Source organism: Haliotis cracherodii, unplaced genomic scaffold (assembly GCF_022045235.1).
Source record: "Haliotis cracherodii isolate W230 unplaced genomic scaffold, xgHalCrac1.p SCAF_4, whole genome shotgun sequence".
Lineage (NCBI taxonomy): Eukaryota > Metazoa > Mollusca > Gastropoda > Lepetellida > Haliotidae > Haliotis > Haliotis cracherodii.
This window is the reverse complement of record NW_027266297.1, coordinates 28,649,865-28,677,844: the sequence shown is the minus strand read 5'-3', so window position 1 is coordinate 28,677,844 and position 27,980 is coordinate 28,649,865. Positions and strand designations below refer to the sequence as shown.

The 27,980-nt window shown below is 37.9% G+C and overlaps 1 protein-coding gene across 1 annotated transcript; it reads left to right on the top strand.

The window, feature by feature from the left end:
• Positions 1-193: 193 nt before the first annotated feature.
• LOC139478353 (R3H domain-containing protein 4-like) lies at positions 194-27,341 on the top strand. The gene is made up of 7 exons (XM_071260790.1): positions 194-342; positions 16,822-16,988; positions 19,394-19,512; positions 20,178-20,316; positions 23,257-23,342; positions 23,957-24,098; positions 24,231-27,341. Exons 1-7 carry the CDS (start codon positions 281-283, stop codon positions 24,338-24,340), a joined length of 825 nt encoding a protein of 274 aa, XP_071116891.1. The 5' UTR covers positions 194-280; the 3' UTR covers positions 24,341-27,341.
• Positions 27,342-27,980: the final 639 nt, after the last annotated feature.

Here is a 27,980-nt window from a genome sequence, read left to right as displayed (position 1 = left end):
CGTATAAACGTTAGAAAGTTAGATTCTGTTCATGTGACTGAGTTAATTAATATCATGTACATCTTCCACCTTCACACCAGAACATATGTCTCAGCGTTAATTCTCAATTATATATATATATTTCCATGGAGTTAACAATATTTCGTTTCGTTTTAGTTGAATAATCCATCTTTTGTACCGCTGTACATTTCGTCATTGGCTGGCAAGAAGACGTCTGTCAACATCAGGAAGGTCGAAGAGAAGGGAGATTCGGCGCTCGTGAGGATATTCAGGAACTATCATGGGTGTTACAAGAGAAAACAGAGATCTGTTCATCTATGAATTCGTTGAAGATGACCTCGTGTATGTAACAATAACGCACAGAGCAAAAATAATATTGCCACCCCAACTGTCAAATTTCGGACCAAATGTCTTTAGTGCGCCCGATTTGTTAATGTGAAATATCCACGAATGAAAGTGAAATTTTCAGGGTTTTTTTTATTTGAAAAGAGGGCAAAAAGAGTATAACGTTGTAAATGACAACTGTGGTAGTTTGTTGTAAGTCTTGCACAACAAGGTTCAAGGCGGTTTCTGTTTGTTACTAAACATAGCCTTGCAGGAGTTGATTGTTTTGGATCAGAACTTGGTCACGAATGAAGGCAGATGCTGGTCGCTCACGTTTGACAGCTGTGCGTGTCAAGCTAGGACCATATGCATGTTGATGCCGGGTCATAGTTAATTTCATGTGCGTGATATCATTATTTTGTTTCTCAAAGGTGTGGAACACAAATGAAAAAGCAACTCAATAGCAAACAATTAATTTGATGTTTCAACACCAATATTGTAACTGTCGAATAATTGATCTAATTAAGTTTGTTCTGCATTCTGTAAAGAAAGTCAGACACACATTTCAACTGATACAATGAATGTTATTCAATATTTTTATCACAAAGGTTGCACACATTTATTGAATGGTTACCGAACATTGATTGCTGTTGGGATAATTTTGTCATATGAGTTCTGGACCACTTCCACTGGCCCCGGATTTATTACGTATACTGCTACTACAGGTCACATTTTTTATGCCAAAATGATTATGCGATTCCACGATAGTCATGAGATTAAGTTAAATTGGCTCTAGCTCACCAATACCTGGGGCCAATCATTGCTTTAGTTGAGCCTAAATGGTAATAAAAATATTCTTCATTATTTTTATCGATAAAGCGACATTCAACATTTTTATTAAGTTCTTCGTTCATTTTACTAGGAGACCAGACTATATAACTACACTCTTCTTGTAAATTGATAAGAAACAATTGATAACCGTATTTGGTTGGTTTGACATCACTGATATAATAAAAACCTTGTGGTAATACTCTCCATTTAATAGTTTTTTCCATTATTAAATATATTTATGTAAGCATTTGTCTAAATGTGATCAAACGATAGTAAGCAATCTATTTTTAATCTCCAACCAGTTTTTTTGTTTTGGCACGGAATAATTGACGCGCTTGTTGCCTCCCTGTTCTATGAACTTTTTTTTCTCCTCCTCGCTAATACCATTGGTCTTATGAGATTTTGATCGAATCTCCTGCTTCATTTCGTTGTATTTGGTGAGTTCCGACAGCACTAAACGAAACTCATCCTCGGATATCTTACAATCGGCCATTGCTGTCGAAATATGATCCTCAATGCTGTTCAACTTTGCTTCGGCGAGTATCCGAATACTATCATGTTTTAATGCTTTCTTTTGCAACCTACGAGAAATGAATTTTATCGCTATTCCTGCCAGTCCCGAGATTCCAGCGCCTATTTCCATGCCGAGTACGATAGGCGCGGCAATTATAGTTGATAGTAAACCGACACCGGCTTCACCGAGTCCCATGCCAGCTGCTACCAGAGCGGTGTCAACTCCGTCCAGAGCATTCACGGCTCTGCGATACTTTTTATACAATGCAAGTCTCAACTCCCTATCCTTTTCTATTCGATGTTTTATGTAGCTTATTTGATGTAATCGAAATCCATCAACAGTTTCCATCTTTTCAATTGCTTCATCGAGCGCTGGATATAAACTCATAGTGTATATTACGAATATATAATAGTCTTTAATTGGTCTTGCTTAAATGTTTTGAGAGTATACATCAACCTTATCAAATGTATATTATACGGCAAGAATATCTTAGAAAGAGAAATACTACCACTTTTAATAATTTGAACCCCCTCGAGGGTTGCAACGGGTGATGCTCCGACATGAATAATACTGCAACGTTGACGCTCGTGTTTCTTGAGCCATTTAATCGATAGACCTGGTAATATTTCGAAGGCATCTTCCGGTGCATCTCCGAACAAGACTTCAATAATAAGCGTAGAAATATTAGGTATTGCACTCAAGTTATCTTTAATATTATCGAATTCAGCAACCAAATTTAAACTAACATTTTGGATTGCCGGACGACTATATAACATAATAGACTAACACACTTTTTAGTTTTGACGGGATATAAGCCGCGAGTACGATACCACTATTTATTATCTTAGTTAAATTATGTCCCTTACCCATCATCGCATAAGGTGGGGTAATGACGATATTCAGTAGCCACTTGATGTTTGCTTCGACCATAGTCCATTCATTCTCGGCGTTGCGAATAATATTGTACAGAGTGGTTTTAAGGAGTCTACTAACGTCGACATCGCTTAAATCTTCTAGATTTTCCGGGAATATAACTTCTTTACGCTTGTATACATTATCGTGTAAGTGTAAAGCGTATAACTTACCATTGTTACCGGGTTTACCGAATCCTTCCGTGTCTCCGAGATCGGAAAGCGCAATTGTATTACATTGTCTGAGCGTTCCAGGGCCTGATGCATCAACCATTATTTATAATATGGAGTGTTACACTTAAGTATCCTATATGTACAGGTTGATGTTTTACATCTAATACAGAAATTTTGAGGTCTGAAATAATACCCCGCTTTAATTTTTTTATATTGTAATAATGAGAAAGATTCCGTTCTGCCACTATTGTATTTTTCATTTTTCACTGGAACACTTCTGAGCAGAGTTGAAGGACTTTCTAGTTGAATATTATCCGTCGTGCTTATTTGATCAAGATGGGTGATCAACTCTTAATAGGGAACTAAATCAGGTAATTTAACCTCCTGATCTGGTAACTTGTGTATTGTGCCAACTAAGCGTGTAAATCCAAGTGTAGCTGATGGGTCCAATAAAATTATATTTGGGTCTTCATGGTCGAATTTCACTGTCCCAGTCGCCTCATTTTGTGTGAGACTAAATCCATTGGGCTTAAAAATTTCATCATTGAGTGAGCTTACGCTGTAATACCCATCAGGTATAGAAATGGATTTTCTAGTACCACGTGCGGATAATATCATTATCCTATTATTATCTTTTGCAGCATTTATATTGATCCACCTCGCGTAATACGTTACATCACATAGAGCGACTTCGAGTTGTCCATCCGAGTTATCGATAGTACGAAGCAGTTGAATAGACTGACTATTTGTTATTCCCAGGAGTGTAACATACATATCAAATATACAATGATACTATATCATAACTTAAATATGGAATCATCCATTATATATAATATGGAGTGTTACACTTAAGTATCCTATATGTACAGGTTGGTGTTTTACATCTAATATAGAAATTTTGAGGTCTGAAATAATACCCCGCTTTAATTTTTTATATTGTAATGTTGAGAAAGATTCCGTTCTACCACTATTGTATTTTTCATCTTTAACTGGAACACATCTGAGTAGAGTTGAAGGACTTTCTTGTTGAATATTATCTGTCGTACTGATCTGATCAAGATGGATGCACAACTCTTTATAGGGAACTAAATCGGGTAATGCATATACAGTTACTGTTTTGTTGGCTGGTAATACTACTGACTGTCCGAATCCAAGTGTAATTGCTAAGTTCTCATCAATAATTATACTTGTTTCGCCAGTGTATATTTTCACTGTCCCATTCGACTCATTTTGTGTGATACTAATTCCATTAGGCTTAAAAATTTCATCATTGAGTGAGCATACGCTGTAATACCCATCAGGTATAATAATGTATTTTTCCATACCCCTGTTTTCACCTGGTATAATCATCTTATTATTTCTTTTTGCAGCACTTATATTGGTCAACCGTGGGTAATATGTTACATCACAGATAGCTACTTCGAGTTGTCCATCCGAGTTATCGATAGTATGAAGCAGTTCAATAGACTGACCATTTGTTATTCCCGGGAGTGTAACATACATATTAAATATACAATGATACTATATCATAACTTAAATATGAAATCGACTTACATTACTAATCAATCGATTATAGTAACTGCCTCTGGTGCTGAATTTTTCGTTAAATTCCCCGATATCTTTGAAAATTACAGGGTCACGGCAACTAGCGATAAAATGGTGCACGATTGGTTTCACAATCCGATGCAATTTTGGCAGAATCAGTTAAACTTTGCCGTATGGTGTGCCACAACGGGATGTGGCGTATCTCTTTTTGCCCCAGGATTTGAACTGAATAAGTCTGTTATAACATTTCATGTGTACTATCAGATTAGACGTATACTTAAAGAAATTAGTGCTCCATTACCGCAGGATCGAGCTCGGAATTCCACAAATAATAATTATGATAGGTCCGCGTATTAGCGTATTTGTCAGGAATTTAATGTTTCTACGAGTAAAGATTGGCGTATTAAAGGAGCAAACCATGGTCTAGGTGTTCCTTACACAGAGGAAAAAATATCCGTCAAAGAAGAAAGCGATTATGTATATAAAGAACTTAATAAACTTCCAGTTAATTTTGGTAAGTTGTATAGTACCAGCAAACTTTACGCAAGAATATATGATCATTGGCATAAAACTGGTGATTGGTAAAAAGGCTGGGAACTTTATAGTAACGATTGGAGAGGGGATATTATGAGTTTTAAGAGTGGTTTAATTTATATTGTTACAAAATTTATACAAATGAACGATACCGAAAACGCTTGGAATGAATTTCTTAATGATAAAACGGAAAATAATTTTACTTACCCAGGATTTGTAAGAGTTAATGAATCGAACGGAACTTATGTATGGGCAATTCTCGGAGCGCAATCGCAAACACGAACATCCATTATCGGTTCTGGGACGGCGCTCGATGCGCAAAAACAGTTTGTCTCAAACGTGGAGGACGCTATTAATTCACCAGTTGACATACCATCGTCTATAAAGCGTTTTCAAGATGCATTACAGTACGCTCAATCTAAAGTGGACTTTGTTTATGCACCGGGACTATACATGTCTCCGAGTAATATGGAACTTAAGATCGGTCAAGTGATAGGTTATAATTATAAAATTGTTAAAATTCAGATATGAATGTCGAATTAATAACGCAAACGATCACGGGCGAAAAGGGAATAGTCAAGCCACAAACACCACATGTTTCACAAACATCTACTGACGCACAAGTACCACCGCATATTGTGGCTAAAAATCAACAACATATCGATGAAAAAACAGCGCTTGTAGTTGGTGGAGTCACGGTTGGTTTACTCATGATTTGGTTAAATAGTTCTTAGCGAACTGATTTGGTTAAATAGTTCTTAGCGAATACGTACAACAGCCCTGCAATTGCTACGATCAACCCCCACAAGTTTTGACTAAGCCAAGTGGTGGTCTTAGCTAATAAATTCAATAGCCAGGAAACAATACTCCCTATTATACCGGGAAGTGCAGCCGCGGCTTTCTCAGCGAGCTTTCTCAGCGAGCTTTCCCAGTGCTGAACCTAATGCTTTTAAATGTTTTTTTATCCACTCTTTTATGCCGTTTTTATCGTTAGGCAGTGTGGGCGGTGTACTACCACCTGTACTGCCACCTGTTAACGAGAGAGTCAAAGTCGATATAATAAATCCCAACGCGGTTAAAATACTGGCAATTGTTATTCCCTGTTCTCTGAACAATGTTTTAATTTTATCGGCGCACACGATGTGTTAGTTCCGGGAACTGTCCGACTAGCATTTACGATTAGTTTGACTTCTACCGACGTTAACAGGGAGACGGTTCAGAACATAGGTCGTGCTATCGTTAAGAAAATCGCGATTAAAATTAAAAAAGGTTTTGAGTATCGACGATAGCGATGTATACTATTGTTACATGGATCTCTGGAGAACGGATAAAGAGCGGGAAAACTTACACTACCAAGGTATTTGTAATAAGAACACATTGAGACTGCGCGTGGGCGCTGAAAATGGTGTTGATACCAACGAAAAAGATAAGGCCGTTGCCGACGCATTAGATAACCGATTCTGTGTTCCGCTAGACTTTGAATTACTAGATTCCAACATGCCCTTTTATCAAGCATCCCTAGGCGATAGGTTAGAATATGAACTCACTTTTAATGACTACGGCAGAGTAATCAGAGCTGCTGATGATGAGTACGATATGATAACGGATCCCGAATTAGCCAGACAAATTCGTAACCATTATTAAGGAAGTTTAGCCATTTTGTACGATCGCGTGCTGCAACACCGAAAGATCACGAGGGACAGAAAAGATACGATGTGAAATATCAATCTAAACGTCCCCACGAGGTCGTTGAAGGGTATTTTAATGTTGTTCGAGGACCCCTCCGATGCGTTGAAAAGAAATACTGAGAAGTTCTACAATCCCAAGATTACAAAAGTAGAATTGACTATCGAGGGTGTTCCTAATCAACTATATAGCCAAGGAATGCTAGCGTATCACCAGTGGGACGAGATTAAAAAACTTCCTTCTATAAAACGATCCTCGGAAGTTAACGCGGTCGTGAAAGATCTGTCTCTTGGGAGTGTGTCGATGGGTGAATACCTCACCACGAAATACGCGCTATGGCTCGACATGCGAACAACGGACGATGACCAACTACACGGCAGTGGGAGGAGAATAGAAAATGCTAGCGAGGGTGCCACCATACAGATAACGAAGCTCCAGGAATCGGCTGGTAAATTAAACATATATTTGTACGTGATTATGGATGCGCAACTTAATATACAGAATGGGAGATTCGTGCAAGCAATCTATTAATAATCTTTTACCTAAAGATCCGCACTGCGCTATCATATGCGGGCAAACGGGCTGTGGAAAAATAGCCTTTATTCCAGATATTTTACAAAGTCATTATCGGGACGTTTTCGATCATATTATTAATCTGTGTCCGACTATAAGCGTTAATAAAACATACTTATTGAGAGATTTGGTAATGAATGACGACGGGGTACACAGAGTCGATCCGGGCGATCGTTTACAAGACTGTCTCCGAGTATGTCACGAAAAATACAAAGGAGAATCAACCCTTTTCGTAATACACCACTGCAGCGCGAGTAAAGAATTAACAAAAAAGAAAGATATGCTTTCGTATTTAGCATTCTCCGGACGGCATACTAAACATAGTGTTTGGGTACTTACTCAAAAATACAACTCTGTCCTGAAAGATCTCAGAGAGCAGACCAAATGGGTAGCACTGTTTCATTGCAAAGATCGAGATTCATTCGAGGAATGTTTACAGGAAAATGACGTCATTTATACCAAGGGTGAACGAGATAAAGTCAGATAACTGTTATCGGCAACGAAGCACTGTAAACTCGTATTAAAAACCGATCAACCAGCTGCTTATGCAATTGCTTAGCAAAATGTTGCAAATATAGCAAAAAGATAGCAAAATGTGACAAAATTGAACATTAGCGGTTGATATGACATAAAATGTGGTTCGAAATCATCATTGTTTCGCAACAGTTCATTATTACGGGTTTTATTGGATATGTCATATTCCATTATGTTAGACTTAAATATCTCTTTAGGTATTACATTATGGAATGCGACGAACTCATCGAACAAATGCTCAAAGAATCTGAGCCTGATGTAGATAAATCTTTAGATAAACATAGCGAAAGACTCGTGGCTTTGGTAGCTGGTGGAAAATGTTCCCAATATTTGGGAGAAAATTATACCATCGAAAAAATTGATAACATGACCGACGAAGAGATTAAAAAACTGTACGCGCGTTATGAGTCTAGACTGGGAGCTACCATGACTAAAACTATAGGGTCGTCTATATTACAACTATACACAGTCGTAGCTAGTACGTTTCTCCCTATCCCGGCAGAACATCGCCTGTATTTATGCGAATCTCTCGAGAAAGACCCATTCATCGAACACGCTATAAGCGCAGTGATCTGTGAGTTTTATCATAGATTCGGAATGTTTTTAGCTCCACTCACCACAGCTTTAATAACGGCTTGGTATTGTCAATTTAAACATACGTGCCCACTTAATAATATAAATGGAGACTTAACAGATTGCGGAAACACAATCACAACAGGTGACACCACAACAGATTGTGAAAGAGGAACCACAGCAGATTGCGGAACAACTAGTGAATGAGGAACCACAACATGTGAATGCACCACAAACACTAAAACAACCCAGAGTTACTAAGAACCCCCCAAAAATAGCCACAGGAAGAAAGGGAGGACTGGCGAGGAAAGCGAAATTAATAAATAATTCAAATATTTATCGGATTAAAACATGGGCACTAGTAGGAGTTGCTGGTATAGCGGCTGTATGGTTCTTTTATAAGACCGGAGAAGAGAAAACGTCACCCCCGATGCAACAAGAAGTTCAATTAGAGGTTAGTCCTCATATAATGCTATAAGAAGCATGACTACTCCAGTTACAGACGGTAAAATGTTGGTAAACGCAACTTACCATTCAGCGGTGGTGACCATGTATAACCATGAATAATTGCAAATTTACACTCATGGGGAAGACGGCTCTATGTAATCGACGCTGTGTTGATATTTACTGCGGTATACACAATTATTACATCAGGCGCGGACACATAAACTATACGTGTTCTGAATGCGGGATAGGGGTCAAAGGTCGTTATTGTTTATGTAAGAAACACGGTGCTGATAGGGTCAGGAATCAGATTATTTATGCTAGGAAGAGAGATTACATCAATGAGAGGAATAGGTTGGGGAGAATACGTATTTAGATATATGAAAACAACCAATTAGACCTTTGTCTCATTTTGCATATACCATTCAACCACAATGGTTTTTGTCAGAGAGTTAAAAGCTATGGCACAGCAACGTGGTCTACGTGGATATTCTCGTATGAGAAAAGCTGAATTGATTACCTTACTCGGTTTGGAATACAACAAACCCCAGACTGTTAGAGAACTCAAAGCTCGAGAACATTTGGCTGAGAGGTTATTCTCGAATGAGAAGAGCTGAATTGATCGCTTTACTAGATGATGTTGTTGATATTCAACATAATGATAATAATCAACAACAACAAGAATTAATATTTGTACCCACATCCGCCGGCGATGGTAAATATCTAAGAGGTTGGAAGATGGATATTAATTCCAACATGGATGTTAACGATATTAAGCCCATCATATCCAGCAAAATTAACGAGGAGTTAGATGATTTACATAGTTTAAAATATCAGCTGACGATTAAAATGTTATTGAGTAAAAGTAACACAGACGATAGCGTAGTATATACCAAACCATATTTCCGTAGCAATCAAGAAGTTATAACCGAATCCGATACTATAAACGCATCATTAGATACATCAATTCAGAGGATACAGGAAACTTTAGAACGTTGGACTAATAGAGGTTTGGGTTGGGGTGTGGATAGAATCGATAGTTTATATTTAGATATATAGCAAATTATATGCCCTTCAAAGGTGGTTCTTATATAGATTTACCCCCGTATTATAAGAAGAAAAAAGCCATAATTAACGTAAAAAATAAATCAGATGACTGTTTAAGAATGATGATAAGATCTGCATTGTTCCCCGTAGACAAGCATCCGGATAGACCTTCTAGCTATCCCCAAAACGATGGACTCAACTTAAATGGTATAGACGAACCTACACCAATATCACAAATTGATAAGGTGGAAAAGCAAAATAATTTAGCTATAAATGTTTTCGGACATTCTAAAGGAATTGTTGTACATAGGATAAGCTCCGCTCCAGAACATATCCCCAGAATCAATTCATTTTTGATCGAAAAAGATGGTAAATATCATTATACGTGGATAAAGAGTTTAAACAGGGTGCCATATGATCAAACAAAACATAAGGAAAAGAAATATTTCTGCGAAAGATGCCTACATGGGTACAGCAGACAAGATCTATTAGAAGAGCATAAAGAAGACTGCAGAGGTGTTGGACAGACCGCTATCAGGATCGATATGCCTAAAGAGGGAAAAAATATATTAAAATTTGAACATTATTGTAATCAAATGCCAGTACCGAACGTAATTTACGCCGACTTCGAAGCGCTTATCAAGCCCATAGAAAATAATCAAGATAGTAGTTTTACGTACAAAACTCAAGAACATATTCCTTGTGGGTTTGGATATATAGTTGTAAGGTATGATGGGAAAACAAACACTCCCGTGATTTACAGAGGTCCCGATGCAGCGGAAAAGTTCCTAGAATATCTACAAAATGAAGAGAAAATAATCAGGGAAAAATTATCGTGTAAGAAACCCATGCGTATGACGAGGGATGATTAGAGGGTCCATAAGAAGTCAACGAGTTATCACGTTTGTAATAAACCCCTGGATGGGGATTCTGTAAGAGATCATTGCCACGTCACGGGTAATTATCGGGGAGCCGCGCATAACGAGTGTAACTTGAAACTAAAAATGAATTCTCAAACAATACCCATCCCCGTTGTGTTTCATAACCTTAGGGGATACGATTCACATCTCATCATGCAAGCTATCTCAAAGACCAACGGCGGTTTAACGTGCATTCCTAATAATATGGAAAAATACATATCGTTCTCGTTGACTTAACCTATACATTATAGGGACAAGGATGGGAACTCTAGAATAAAGCAAAGTAATGGGCTTAGATTCATAGACTCCGTACAGTTTCTGTTATCTTCCCTGGACAATTTAGCTAATGCGAACAATCCCGATGACTTCGCGATAACAAATCAATATACAGATAAGATAACTCGTCATTTGTTGCTGAGAAAAGGTGTATATCCTTACGAAATATATGGATGATTGGTCTAGATTCGAAGAAACTGAATTACCACCCCTCTAATCATTCTATAGTAACTTAACAGAATCTAAAATAACAGATGCCGATTATGAACACGCTCTGACGGTCTGGGATAAATTAGGTTGTAAGAATTTAGGCGATTATCACGATCTGTACTTATAAACCGATGTACTGTTACTCGCCGATTTATTCGAGATATTTAGAAAGACGTGTTTAAAACAATACGGCTTGGACCCGGCATGGTACTATTCCAGTCCCGGACTATCGTGGGATGCATTGTTGAAGAATACCGACGTAGAACTAAAACTACTCACAGATTACGATATGCATTTGTTTATTGAGAAAGGATTAAGAGGGGGTATATCGAGGTATTCTAAGGCTAATAATAAATTAGTGGAAGGATACGATCCGAGTAAACCCGACACGCACATATTATATCTCGACGCTAACAATTTGTACGTATGGGTTATGAGTCAACCTTTACCCACGGGTGGTTTTGAGTGGGTCGATGAGAATGATATCCATAATAATGATGCGAATAAAGGGTACATACTAGAAGTTGACTTGGAGTATCCAAGTTCGTTACACAAAGATCATAACAGTTATCCACTAGCTCCTGAAAGATTAATGGTTAATAAAGATTGGATGTTGGAATATCAACGCTCCTTGATGGGTAATAGTAGGTTAGCTAACGTAGAAAAACTTGTACCAAATTTGATGGATAAGACAAAATATATAGTTCACTACAGAAATCTCCAGTTGTATCTATCGTTAGGTATGAAACTAAAGAAAATACACAGAGTTCTAAAGTTTGATCAAAGCCCTTGGATGGAGCCCTATATAAGACTGAACACAGATTTAAGAAAGATAGCTACCAGCAATTTCGAAAAGAATCTATATAAGCTCATGAATAACTCAGTATTTGGTAAAACTATGGAGAATCTAAGGAAGCGTGTTGATGTTAAATTAGTCAGATCTAATGAGGAAGAAAGACTCAGGAAACTCATAGCCAGTCCGGCTTTTAACAGAAGCAAGATATTCGATGACGACTTAGCAGCGTTGCATATGCAGAAGAGTAATATAACATTCAACAGACTGGTGTACGTCGGTATGAGTATTCTCGACTTGTCAAAACACTTAATGTATGACTTTTATTACAACGAACTTAAGAAGCAATACGGTGATAGATGCGAGGTGTTATATACCGACACAGATTCTTTGTTGATGGAAAAACAAACCGAGAATGTGTATAAAGATATGGCAGAAAAAATAGATATGTACGACACGAGCGATTACCGACAAGATAATCCACTGCACAGCGTAGTAAATAAAAAGGTGTTAGGTATGATGAAGGATGAATGTGCTGGGACCCCTATAGCGGAGTATGTAGGATTAAGACCTAAGATGTATTCTATAAAGAAGTCCGATAATGGAGAGATAAGAAAAGCCAAGGGTGTTAAGAAGTATGTTGTAAAAAAGCATATCAAACACAAACAGTATAAAGAATCATTATTCAACGGTAGAACGTTCAAACACGAGATGAACTCTTTAAGAAGTTACGATCATAGGATATATGGATTAAGAATGAACAAGACATCATTATCCCCCTTAGATACAAAGAGATGGATTGATAATGATGGTGTAACTACCTATGCTTATGGTTATGGTGGTAATACCGTACCGTCGGGAACTATGAACAACTCTTCTCTTACAAATGTCCTACCCGGTCCATCTTGAAGATAATAAAGAATAGGCTCTCCTTCTTTCCTAACCAATCGACTAATGTTATACGTCTTAAGGGACCATATGGGATCGGTTGCGCGACGTAGGCCTCCCTCGAGTTCACTGGGCTGGTATAAATATCTTACCCTTACTCTATCCGGAAGTTTTCGTTCTTTGCCTCTCCTCGGTGCTAAAAATTCGGAAGTCACGGATTTCATTTTAATCGCATCGGATGGTTTCTTCCCTCTTAATCTCGTTACTTCATTATTCAGCGCTGATACAACGGCTGATAATCGTGTCACCCATTCGGTTGATCTCAGTCGCTCAGATTTCATTTCGATCCCATACTGATAGCCAAACAAACGTTCCGCTAATGTCCTGTTAAATCTTTCGACGATAGCTTGACTGCGGTGGGCCTCTTTTTCACCACAGACGATTTTGACATTGTGCTTTGTTAACAGTTTAGTTATCGATCCCATAAACTCGCGACCGGGATCTACTTGAAATAGCTTAGGCCATTTTAGCGGTCCGCGTTTATATATGCGGCTCAGTGCATTAGCTACTTCTGTTGAATCTTTCGAGGTTAATGGCTCTGCCTCTTTGTATCGACTAGCCACATCCACTACTGTTAAAGCGTATTTATACGTTTTGCGTTTTACCTTATCGTGGGGAAGAAACAAGAGGTCAGCCTGATGAACTTCATTCGTTGTAAAAATATCAAACTTCTTCCTAGGTATATAACGCGGTGCTGGTAAATATATTTGCCACAACGCTTGTTTCTTTAACCAGTCCTTGGCCACATCTTTAGATACCTTAGCCGCGGTGGCTAATTTTTTTATTGCTCCTATACCTTTCCAATATCCTCGTGGGCTATAGTAAATTTTATTTATTATTAATTATTATTGATGTTTCGTTTAATACAACTCATGACTATCGTGGAATCGCATAATCATTTTGGCATAAAAAATGTCACCTGTAGTAGCAGTATAGGTAATAAATCCGGCTCCAGTGGAAGTGGTCCAGAACCCCCATTACCTATACTACTGATTATATAATGACAATATGGAAACCAAGGTTAGGTTTCCATACCTGTAGATTTATTAAAAAACAAACTTTTACTAGGTACAGATGTAACACCAGATTTCAAGGCGAGTGCAAAATTTCAATTCTACATTATATTATTGAGTGTTTAGAGGTTTATTTGACATGCGGGAAAAGAACGTCAATCTTCCTCAAAGGGACATAATTCTTTATTGGTACCTTTGCCTTGACTTTGCATCTACCTGCCAAATTGCAAGTTCTGTTATTATCACACCTAAATCACTGTATCCCCCTTGTAATCGCCAAGCTCTTTCCCGTGAGTTACACTCTTGGTAACATCGCTGCCACCAGGGTGGGCATGGCCATTACAAGTATCTTGAAATTTGTCCACTAACCCTAAATTTAGTAACGTTTATACTATTGTTTATGTCTTTGGGAATGCCATCACAGTTAATTTTGAAAAGGTTTATGACTGACCATATTTCCCAGACAAATTTACCTTTTTGTTTGTTCGATCAGATTGGTTTGAGATTGCAGACAAAAGGAAAAATCAACCAAATTCCCCCTTACATTCTTACAATTCCAAATTTTATGATAGTTGTAATAAAACAGAAATTCAAATGGACAAACAAAGAAAATAATTTAGCAGGCATAAGAGTATTAGGTGTCATGGCAGGCATCACTTGTTTGTAAACATAACAGTCAGTTGGTTTTAGCCACCTATCACTGTGGTGAGCTTTCACTGGTGGCAGCGATAGTATAATGAGCTCTACGGGATATCGCTGTGAGGAGCTTGTGTAATCACGAGGCAAGGGAGGTATTGTATGTTTTCAAAATGGCAGCAATATTTCAACCGCTAGGAAACTTTCAGACACATTTTCTCTGTTAAATGCAATAAACTTAAAAAGTGCAGAAATGAAAACAGAAAAGTGTTCTACATTCATATCTAATGTCTTTTAAAACTTCTCTAATTCAAAAATGGATCGTACCTCAAAGTTTGAATCCGACAGCCAGTGACCTGATTCACTTGTAAGATAATGATTTGATTGGTTTATCTTGATCCTCTGATGTCATATCACAATGAATTTTAAGCTTAATTTGCTGAAAACAAAGCTTTGCGGTATTTTGTAGATATACAAGGGGTTACATGATGGATTATGTTCCAAGCCTATGGCAAATTGTAATGAAACAAGAGAGTAGTGGTCGATATGACAAACTCCCTGTGGCACCGAAATTTACGCGTGCTTTTAAATCTGGTTTTGCGTCCGGACCTGTTCACTTTTGAAACCTCTTAGCTGAAATCCTGTGGTGAAATAGAACCCGAATTTTATGCTTGTCACATAAGATGATTAAGTGGGTCAGGTGATCTAAGTATTGGTTAGATCACACCGATTAAGGGCATGGCCAAAATTCAAAGAATCATAGCGCATAAAATGTTTAAACAACATTGTTTTGATAACCATATTTTACATTCATGAACTCTTATCCTTGACCACGTTGACTGTGAGAACACTTTGTGAGTGGGCCATGTGTGATGCACGGGATATGTTCCCTGAGCCTTTCACGCGTGCACCTTGCTGTTTTCCAAATCAGGCTATGACATGCATGTCCCTTGCATGTGTGAATACAATCCATATTGGACCAACACACACGCATTGATCAATCACTTTAATATAACTTCAGAAGTGGTTGAACACCCCCCCCCCCCCCCCCCCCCAATTGAAACATTGATTTGAATATACCATGATATACAGCGCGACATTTTGTTTAAAGGCTGTTGTCGATGATTCTGTAATTCAGGTCGACATCCTACTCAAATTGGTTGGTTTGGTTGGTTGTTTAATGCGGCAGTCAGCAATATTCCAGCTACATGACGGCAGTCTCTAAATAATCGAATCTGGACCAGACATTCCAGTGATTAATATCATGCGCATCGATCCAAGCAATTGGGATCGATGACATGAATAAACCAAGTCAGCGAGTCTGACCACCCGATCCTGTTAGTCGCCTGTTACGACAAGCATAGTTGCCTTTTACAGCAAGCATGGGTTGCTGAAGACCTATTCTACTCCAGATCTTCACGGGTCTCAACCGACTCAAAATACTGGATTGAACCCATGCCGCTTCACTCAATATATTTGCAAACACCAAAGAGTTAGCGGTTTATTTAGTCATTGTAGAATGGAGATAAACATACTGTGTTTTCAATGTAGATCTGGCTTACTTGTAGATTTATCTGTGCTAAGTTTAACATTTGAAACTTCAAGCTGCGCATTTGGTTCCAAATTCAATTTAGCATGGTTAAATATACAGGTTATCTAGTTTAACATTGAAAACACAGTATGTTTATCTCCTAAGTATAGCCCTGATCAAAACAAAGAGTATTTTCATTTCTATCTGTTTCCTTAATTTGAACACACAGCTACCAAATACCATGTAAACTTGTACAATACATGGAATAAAATAAAAGTTACAGCATAAACACATATTTCACCATATTAGTCCTGCTGTAAGTTGTATTTAGTTGTTAATTTCATACAATTTCTGCCATGTCGCTGCAGGAGTCTACATTTGTCAGCCATCAATGCAGACAGTGCGGGTTCGAATCCTCCTGGCATCACATGTTTTTTCATCAAATTGTTCTATCATCAATGATAGCAAAAAATGTTCTGTCCAGGTCTAACTAAGAATATAACTTATAAGCTTTAGTTAGACCACAGGCCAAAACAAAGAAGCCATGTTTTAACCACAAAGGCTAGATGTCTTTTCTTATTTATTAAATAGCAAGTGTATTGTATCATATGGCTTGTGCAAAATGTTGTTCTATAGTTAAAAAAGTAATTACAAATATATGATCCACCTTACGTTAGTTGGTATCCCTTTTTCTCGTCATTTCTAATTTAGGTTGATCCTCCAAGATTTACAAATTTACCATCTATCGATGCTATGTTGCAGTAGTAGTGGTAACATATTGTCAATCGGTGACCTTTGTTTTAGGTTACTGGAACAACAAGATGAGGATAATTCATCTGTAGATGAACCGAGGCTAGGCAGGAGGAATGCCAACCGAAACCGCACAAGAGGCAAATCAGGACAGATTCTCGATAATCAGGGATTGAACAGGAGGAAGACGGGGGCCAAACAGGCCAGAAGAACAGAAAATTGTAAAGTATTGGTCGAATTGCTGCGTCAGGTTAAATTTGCGACAAGGCACTCCGTGCCCTATTTTAATCAAGGTTTAATTAGGAATTAGTGTGTGAAATTATTGTTTCTGTGTAATTTTTGTGATAATTCAGTGATTTGAATTGATTGACAATAAGTGAGAGTGATTGTTGTATAGCGCTTAGGCTGCAATGTTCCACCGATATCACAACAGCATGTAAATAGTCAAATCGGGACCAGGCAAAGGATACACTTAAAGTATAAGATTTAAGCTGTTTTGATGACCACAATCACCATGATGACACACATGAGAAAATGGGTGTCCAGAGCTCGCGGTATTCATGAGTTGATAAACTGAAATATGCAGACAAATCAAATCCTACTGTATCAAATACACAACAAAAACTATAAATACGCTATTGAAATTAAAACTGTATATTTAAACTGTTAGATAAATGATTGTGTATTATCTGATCGCCAAATTCACTTACCGTTAGTTACATTCGGAAAAGCTTATGCGGCATTTTGATAGATGCCAATTGAGAAGCACATCTTGTCTAGTCAATGTACATGTTGTATCTTAATTAGTCGCTGATTGTTAATTAAAACAACAGCGCCTTTCTTACAATACTAGGTTTTGTAAACAAATATGGCTTCCCAGAGCGGAAGCCACAAGCAGATGCAGACAGGTTTTCTTCTATTCACATAGTTCTAAATGATTTACAGGGATTGTTACAAAACAGGTTTCGAGTTAAATTCCCATGTGTCAAGAAACAGATGGGTAAAATAATTTAATACCCTCTATTATTTATGGATACACAATCAAAATTAAACCCCTCAGGCCTGGGTTAAATACCTAAATAACCAAAAACTTATCTATATTTCTGGGTGTCTATTCTGACAATGTCTGATCAACAGCATTACCACCATCAGTAAAGCTGGCCATCTTTGACATGTAGTTGTATGATGCAGGGAAAGTCTATATTGTTTTACCCAACACTTCAGGGTTCCTTGCTCCCCCATTATTTGGCATGTTTGGTTAATCTTTTGTCCCTTTTCACATCTTTCTCTACCTATGGTGAATATAACTGATTGTCATTGATACCTGAATTTGACCATTCAAGCTACATGTATTACAAAAGAGTTTTTTGTTCACTTTGTCTGTTTGTCATTGTAGAAATGAGATACACCTACTGTAGTATCAAATTTAAGTTTTTGAAATTGAAACTACTCAGAGATTGGCAATTTCATAGTGTGGTGAGCAGGGCCTGGGGGCTACAGGCTAGCTATTTTTCGTCTACATCTGCAAAAACAGATATGTGTTTTAGAATAAAGCTATGCGCCTAAATACCTTGTGTTGTCTCCTCCCCCCCCCTCCCCCCATTTAGTAGTGGTGGGTACCCGTGAAGATCTGGGGTAGAAGAGGTCTTCAGCAACCCATGCTTGCTGTAAAAGGCAACTATGCTTGACATAAAAGTCGACTCTGTTTGCCGTAAGGAGCCACTAACAGAATCGGGTTGTCACACTCGATAACTTTGTTGATGCATGTTATCGTATCCCATTTGCATGGGTCGATGCTCATGATGTCAATCACTGGATTTTCTGGTCCAGATTCGATTATTCACAGACAGCCGTTATATATAGCTTGACTATTGCTGAGTGGGTAGTTAAACAACAAACAAACAAGTAGTGGTGGGACGATACACCGATGCATCGGTGGGTCGCGATTTTTTACTTCTCGATACAAGTATCGATCACAGTCACAGTCACAGTCACACACTAAGTAAAAAATATTGATTCTGGCCTTAAATATTTGCTTTAATAACTGTTCCATTAAACACTAATCAGTGGTGCAAGTTAATAGTGAAAACATTAATATTTTCATTTGTTATGCCATACTTCACACCCCAACTGTAAATTATCAGTGTGCCAGGTATTTTACCATCCTGTTTATGGATGGCTTAGCACATGCAAGTCTTGTGATCCATAAGTAGCCAAACTCCATTTCCTAATTGCACCAGATCAGGGGTATATGTCATCTCCTGATGATGGCCCTTGTTTCTTTTCAAGACAAGTTGGACTTATACTGAAAATGAGGGTAGTGCTCGTTTCCTGAGAAGAACTCTAAAACTGTTGAATATTTCTAGATGAAACTTACTACCGGTATACATATCAGTCTTGTGGTGAACTGGTGCCTTTTAATGATTTGGGATATATGTTTCTTTATTATTTATTTCATGATGACAAATTGTACTTATACTGCAAAAGAGGTTGGTGCTCATTTCCAGAGCAGAACTCCAAAACTGTTGAATATATCTCTATATGTTGGTGGTAAACTGGTGCCTTTTGATGAATAGTGATTTTGATAGATACTGAACTGATACCATTGATGTTCTGTGACTTGCAGTTCGTCAGTTGCTGACTCTGGCCGAGAAGGATGAATTAGGGGAGCTGCAGCTAGACAACATGTTCGAGCCCAGCACCTCTGCCTTTGAAAAACTCTTCTCGGAGAGAGAGAAGATGAAGGTGTGTATCAACAACTTTGGCAACCTTGTCCACGAAAGGCGCTGTTGTCATTGCCAACTGTGGAGATGTTGCCGGAACATTGTATTATGCAGTCCCCAGCTAGGTTGCACAGCCAGACAATTTCTTAAGCTAGTTTTGTTTATTGATTTAAGTCATTTTCGGACAAATTTATCCAAGATTTTTGAACTGTAGTAACAGCATGAAACTATAAGATGTTCTTCTGGTAATCGCAATACCAAAATTGGAATCACTTGGAAACAAAACCAAAATTACATTACACAAATACTTGAAATACTTATGTCCAAATATTTTATTAACTACCAAGTTTGAATATTCAATATTTCAATATGTTAAAATGTTATCAAATATATCGATGAAGAAGTTTATGATTATATCTCCTTCCAGAATTCTTTTTACTGTACTAATTTAAGTTCTCCTTCTATTAAATGGAAGGTAGCCTAGTGGTTAAAGCGTTCGCTCATCACGCCGAAGACCCAGGTTCAATTCCCAACATGGGTACATTGTTGTGAAGCCCATTTCTGGTGTCCCCTGACGTGATATAGGTGGACTATTGCTAAAAGCGGTGTAAAACTATACCCACTCATTCACTCACTCTAATAAATGTTGGCATCCATGTATTTGAGAGTGCATCGTATTCCCTTTAGATCTGGAACGACTTTGTGAACCGCAGTGAGGAGGAACAGGAGACTATCCTGCATCCAGTGGGGAGCCAGACAGGGATAACTACATCGACCGTTGAGAAGCTGGACGACTCGTGGGAGGAGATTCCAGATAAGAGGGCTGGTACGTGGTACCACCACAGTAGGCCAGAGACAGTAGCATGGGTGCAGACAGTTCAATGTATCATGTATCTTGATTGGTACATGTGAAAACAAATTAAAATTAGGCGTGATCCTAATGGATGAAGTGTCCTGGAACAGCTCAGGAAGCAACTTAAGCATATATCCTTTCTCTGTATCTGATAAAGTGGAATGGATAAACAGATTGGCTACATTGTTAGTAAACTGCTGACAATCAGACTGTTAATAATTCAACTTAGGTGCTGATATTTTCTGTTCGTTTATGTATTTGCAACTACTTCTGCTGGAATTTTGAATATTGTGCCATGCTCACACTGAGTGAACAAGTGTTAAACAGTAGAAATCCTTCATTTCTTGTTTGCTCAGTTCCAAATTAAAACAGTTTTTCGTTTTGTAATAAGCACATGATAAGTTAGAGAAATTTGTTTTTCTTAAAAAAGTTGAATTACCAAAACTTGACATGTTTACTACGGAAATATAGGAATCTTTAACTCAGGCAGTTCTGATTATCTTTCCAGACATCAGTTGCATTGTGGCAACAATTTTGAATGTATTACAGAAAAAGGATATGTGACAATGTATAAATCTTTTGATAAAAACAAGCGTTTTGTGTCCCATGTTTGCTGTCTCTGTACTGTGGCTCTGGGTGAAATCCTCCTGCTTGCCTAGTGTGTCCATGATGACACAAATACTGGGCTTGACGGTGGATGACCACTGCACAGTACTCTTCTAGGTATGTGCAAGGCCACTCACATGTACAGGTATTTCCTGCTAGACTCTTCAAGGAGTATGTTCTGTGTGCATGTGTCTTAATTTCATGGCTTTAATGTTGTATGGTGTCCATTGTTGAAACGGGGCGGCCGGGTAGCCTAGTGGTTAAAGCGTTTTCTCGTCACATGAAAAAGCGTGTCAAAGCGCTTTTGTCCATTATTTTTTACTAGTGAGTCCATGAATATGTGATACCTGCATTTGATCAGTAAATAAACATGATAAAGAACTGAAAAGAAATATTCAATCTGAAACATACTGAAAAGGCTACTTGATCATATCAAGTCGTTGTGTGTTGAGGAAGAAGGGGCAGGTTCACAAAGACCGGGAAACATATTTGGTTTTATCTGACATTTAACATAGATGCCAACCTTTTGAGACTAAAATAATGCTGTTATGCTATCCTCCCTAAATTACGATTTTTGGCATTTTTTTCATGAATTATTTACATGTATAAAATATCATGGAGAGCAAATTGTTAATGCACTAATCACGTGGTGCATTCTACAGGGAGCTAATTGCGTGTACACCGACAATTTCTCTGCTTATTTGGATATTTGTCGCCCTGTTTTTAAAATTGTGTTGCTTGCATGTGCAGCAACATGACTAGCATCATTGCATGTGTACCCATGCTTCACGTGCGTCTAGGCGAAAATGTTGAAGCAAAAAACAGCATCATGGCATGGTACTCTTAACATTACTTGTTTTCACATCAAATTACTCTTTTTTTACCAAACTGATTTATCCAAAGCTTCAGTTAGGGTAGGCATCTCTGCTTTAAAAGAATTAACTGTTTGTAAGTGGAAAAGAATATGAATGTCATTGAACTCTATTGAAGATGTGAATGTAGCAGATAAAGCAGTATCATTGGTTATGAATTGAAGTAAGTCATTGTTTATGTTTTTGTTGGATCACAGATTCTGTGTTGCCCAAGTTAAAGTTTGGATGAAGAAAACATTATGACATCAGCCCTAACCTAGGAACCTTTGATTTCTGGCTCTATTAGTGTGTGAAATGTCAGCTTTTCTCAGTAGAGTAAGGGGGATAATTTTGACAAAGTCTGTGCATCAAGGACAAGGGACAGAACTCTAGATTTGATATGCACGTAATCTGCATCAACATCTACAACTGCTCAGTTTGAGAAATGTGATTTTCAAATAGAGTGTCATTTTGGTGGTGTTGAAAGTTTGAAAAATACAAAGAAATCTTGACGTGTGGGGTGTGTTTGTGGTGTTTACAGGTGAGGAAATTAACTGAGAATTATTATGTATCTCCTTCATCAAAATAAAAAGTTAATGGTCTAATCACTGTCATCATGCTAATAGAAGCAAAATATGTTTGCTGTCATGGCATTTAATTTCATTTGAACAGAAATATAACTTCTATTGCACCAGTGTGAATAAGCATTTTGACATTAATCTGAGTCTTGAACAGGTGTGAAAAGCACATCATGTCAGTGATAACTTGATAGGCTGAAGTACAGATCGATCTTGTTCTGCCCGTGTCCAGCGTAGAATGTGAGAGAGGGTTTTCCAAATAAAACCTCATTAAGACGCGACTGAGATGTAGACTGACGACGGAGACACTGGATCAAAATTGACGGATTTCGACCCAACACCGACGATGTGGCGTTGGAAGGCTAGACGAAACCGTTTCATAGCCAAATTAGTCAAACCAACATCACGATAGGTTGAAATTGTATATATTAGATCTGTGTCATTGCATTGTTAATAAATTGTATGTATATCATGTATATATGTTATATATGGCACTTAAGTTTATTCTTTTATTCATGCATGAACATCCAACAGATATGAGGTGGGCGTAGCCAAATGCAAATGTCCAATGGCAAAAAAATATTTCCGGATCCCTGGGCTGAACCCTTGTATGAATCTCACGAATGTGATCGCTATTTACTGTTTGTATTCCAAACTGTGACAAGAGAGACTTTTGACTGTCAGACAATGCTGTGTGTAAGAGCAGTCTCTTTAAGACCAGTCTTAGTGGCTGCTACTGCCACACTAGGGTAGCGGTTGCAAGCACTAAGATCTGATTTTGATGAGATTGTGTGTAAGATGGATGTACTGATTGCAAGAATTGCCCACGCTAGTCATACCCCAGTGTATCCAAGCTGTGATGGTGTTTTCCCTTTCAGCTCACCCAGCCTTCACAGCAGAGGAGTGTTACAGGAAGGTGGACAGGAAGCTGAAGGACTTGCTCAAGAGGAGGCAACTGCCTATGGTACTCCTTCTAACCACCATTATTGAGTTGCCTGTCCAATTCCGAGATTTTTGCCCCAAATAACTCTAAACTATAAAGATATATTTTCAGATTTGTTTGTTGAACGTCACATTTTGAATGTCACATTTCAGCATGCTTTTATGACTTTTGGCCATTTTTAGGATGACAGAAATTTTCCACCTATAAACATGCTTTCTTCCTAACATCATTGATATAAGTCGGCATCTCTGCTGATGTGTGTATTTAGCCAGATGATGTATTTATTGTATTTATCCAGATGAAGAGTGTTGGAGCGGGATATTATGGCTATATGAAGAATTGAGATTAGTATGGTGGGGCTTGATGCTAAAGTTCTTGGATTGTATGGTTTTTACAATAATGAGGAGGGGTTTGTGTTGGTATAAAAAATGTTAGGCAATATATTTGATTTCATTAATGGGAACAATGTGTGCAGCCCATTTCTAGTGTCCTCCGCCATGAGATTGCAAGAATATTGCTAAAAGCAGCATAAAGCCTTACTCACTCATGTGGTCACATTGTCTTTAGCAAATATTGAGAGGGATGGTTGAAACATGCTCTAAATGATAATGAAATAGTACTTGTTTTTTGTGCAGGGAATGCTTGAGAATCTGGAGGAAGAAATTGTCTCATTTTTCAAAGAGTGGCCAAGCTCTGTGTTTGTGGCCAGGCTAGCCTCCAGTTACGAAAGAATGCTGATCCATGCTCTATGTCAGTTTCTTGACTTGCGATCTCAAAGTAAGTACAAACAGAAATCTTCTATTCCAACTTCTTTTGGAATGTCTCTCAAATGCAATAAAATGATAAAAATGATAATGATAAAAATTATTTATTTTTTTTCCCTAACATTGAATCTTGGTACATTTGCAGGTTATGATGAAAATGGTGAAAGAAGAACACAGGTTGAAAACAAGCACAACACATTCCTTCCTCCATCCCCACTACTCAGTCAGTACTTACAGAAACATCACACAGCTTAAACCTGCAGACATACACTGCACCAGGGCCACGCTAGCAAATCTCAAGCTTCTGGTTCAGCATGGTCTGCAACTTGACATGGTTTATATCTTTTTGTTGCCGTTTTACCTCTGTTGTTAATACCTTATTTACCTTATAGGTTGGTATTGGTTTGTTTGAAGTAGGGTTGGTTTGGGTACTTTTTGAACGTGTTTTTTTTTTTCATTCGGTAAAATGTTTATGTTGGGGTGTAAGTTGCGCATTTTCAGCAGATATCTGTACAAAAGATCATTTCACCACCTTGACATTCATAACTTCCCTTGTTAAGGGTGAACTGTTGTTGCCTAGTGGTTCAAGCAGTTGCCAGTCTTGTCTAAGACTGGATCAGTTCTCCACTTTGGTATGATGTGTGCAGCCTCATGGTGTCCCCTGGCCATGAAAAGGATGGAATTTTGATAAAAGTAATGTAAGACTAGACTCGCTCCCTTCGCTGAACAAAAATATCTTGCACCAAATATTTCCTTAGTTGGATCACAATCTTCCTAATGCAAATTTGGCAACAGTTAGAAAGAAATCAGAAGTGTTTTTGTCTAAGCTGACTATGTCAACGGTCCTTGATACAGCCACACATTGCTCAGTATAATCATGTCTGTTTTTGTTCTCTTGAGTCCTTGTTCAGAAATTGACAATTAATTTGTCAACTTTGAGCAACTGTCGTTAACTGCTAGTCCAACCCAATGGTTCATCCAAGTGATAAGATGGGTTATCCTGGATATGTTTAAGAAACAAACATCAGCGTAATAATTTAAAACCAACCAAACGTACACTTCTATGCATCTGATTGGGTTATTCTGAGTGTTGTGTGTGATTGGTTGTATGGAGATGTGTCATATGAATGGTATCCCATATTACCATGCAACTCGAGCATGTTCAACATTTAAAGTTCATAAAAGTAAGTACACAATTTGAGTACACCAGGTGCTGTCCCCTAGGTACGTAACAGTATGAAATACTGTATTCGACGTTATAAGAGCCCAGGGCGCTCTCAAAATTAAAAATAGGGGGCTCTTATTTGAATATTATTTTGGTGGAAAAAAACAGAGTTGATGGTTAAATTTCGTGGTTTATGCAAACGGCCTGACTGTTTATGTACGGCAGATATAATTTTCCAGAATGTAATTGCCCAAAATTAAGGGTTCATATAACACACGAGTGCGTATGATACAGGGATAAATACGTCTTGTGTACATTGATCAATCGGAAGGGGTGCTAATTGGGATTGTTCACTTGCCAATATATTAGCAAATATCGCCATGGGCGCTTATTAGAGTCGGGTGCTTATTACGTAGAATACGGTAGCCTTGTATCACTCTCAAATGTTGAGTAGTATTTTTCCTGAATTGTTTTAACCAGGCTTACAAACCAAATTGTTAAACCAAATAAGCCAGTGTCTTAGAACAAGTTAGCTGTATACTGAAGATAACCTTCTTTCCTTATTTATCTATGACCAATGGAGGATAGTGCTTCTTATTCATTGTTGATTATAGGAACAAATGTCTTGACTGTAGCTGTCATCAGGCTCTTTCTTTAATATATTTTCTGTTTATATTATCGTCTGTTTATGGTTATTTTGTACATACTTGTTTCATTATTCTGTATATATATTGTTTTGATGTACCGTGGAAAGTCAGAATCAAAATCTTAAATGATTTATAAGCATTGTGTAAAATCAACAACCCAACCTATGTAAGACCATGAATTTAACGTGAAGATTATTGTTTGTTACCTTAACCAGCTGATGAGTTATCACTGTCAATTGATGACAGTAATGAACAAGTGGTAGTTGAGAAGACTACATATCTCTGTTGTTGGGGTTTCAAGGATTTCAAAAATGCACATAGTTCCATTGTTATTTATTCAGCATCTATGTAAATAGGGATGCTTTAAAGTTTTGCATGAATTCGACCGACACAGCTGCACTTTGTTTTGAAAGCTATGTGGTGCATCTTAGGGATATCACACCATGCATATCACATTATTGCCAATTCTGTTGATGTCATGTCTGGTCAAGGTCATAGTCTGAAAAACACCTTTTACCTCCTAACTCAAGAAAGATTTGCTGTATGTCTGTGAAACATCTGTAGCTTTTTGTACTGAAAGGGGTGGTCGGGTAGCCTAGTGGTTAAAGCTTTCGCTCGTCACGATGAAGACCCGATGTCGATTCCCGACATGGGTACAATGTGTGAAGCCCATTGCTGGAATATTGCTAAAAGCGGCGTAAAACCATACTCACTCACTTGTGTACTGAAACCATGTTTTTCGACTATAATAAATAATATGTTTGGCTGCAATAGAGGGTCATGGTCATTAAACCAGGAGTGGATACAACTTTCTTATTAAGATAGTTTAAGACTGTATTTTAGATGTGTGTCTTCAAGTCAGAAGCATGTGTACCACTGCCAGAGTAGCAGCAACTGTTTCCGATGACATGTTTCTCTGTACATATGTCAGTTAATGTGTGTTATGTTACATAGTTCATAGTGCTATTCAATGTCTGTCTACTTTTGTACTCGACATCTATTATTTTTCTCTTAATCGTAAAACCATAATTGTGCATGTTCATAATTGTAATATATTTATTCTTAGCTGATCTTCCATCTCAGTCTTGATCTACTTTGCAGTAAAAACCTATCTCATGTTTTCGTGAAAAGAACGTTTTTCATATAAGAATACAGCTAGGCTGATAAGCCATGCCAACTTATGTTGAATAACTTCCAAATGTTGTGGTCCTAACAAGGGGAAGAACTCTTGCATCTCTAGCTCTATTCCTAGAAAGCCATACAAAGGGCATTTCTGTTGCTTGATTTCAACACGACTAAAGTCATATAAGTTTGAAAAGCAGATGGTTCATCTTTAGCAGAAGGGGCTCGGTGGTAGTGTATGTTTGTGTTACGTTTCCTCCTGAACATGTTATTGTTGGAAGCCATTTTGCCATCCATTGGTTGTCTAATAAATAAAATTGTACAATACTGTACAGTGTTCTGTTGTTGAGCATGGTGTTGATTGCTGACATTTCTCTGAGAGTGCTTGTTCAATGATGTGAGAGAGATGGTCATAACATGATTGCGTCGCTCAGCAGTACTAAGTGTGTGTTGGTTCGCGTCCAAGGTTCCCCATGACTATGATGCTTAGCCTCTCTGCACTGCACTTATGCATTATGGGTTTCAAGAAATTGACACCGTGATATGACACAGCATTTCGTCTGACTCAATATCTCACTCACTCTGAGATCTGCATAATTTCCCTCCGGCATCAATCTGACAGGCCATGATGACTGAAATACTATTCAAAACGGTTTTAGACCATCTCGCTCATTCAAATGTTATTTGGCTTCTCAGCACCACATCGTGAATATCACCCTAGTGGTCAACATCTAATACCTGCAGCACTGATATGCCCAGTTTTAACTTGAATACTGTTCAAAGTAGTGTTAGTCCAACTTACTTCCATTAAACATCAATGAGAAAATGTTCATGTCGGCAGAATGGTTGATATAAGTTCTGATGATTTACAAATTAATGCTGACTAATATATGAAATGCGAGGATTTTAACTATTGCAGAACCTATTCATCTGACCTGCCACTGGTTGGGCCCAGTTGCTC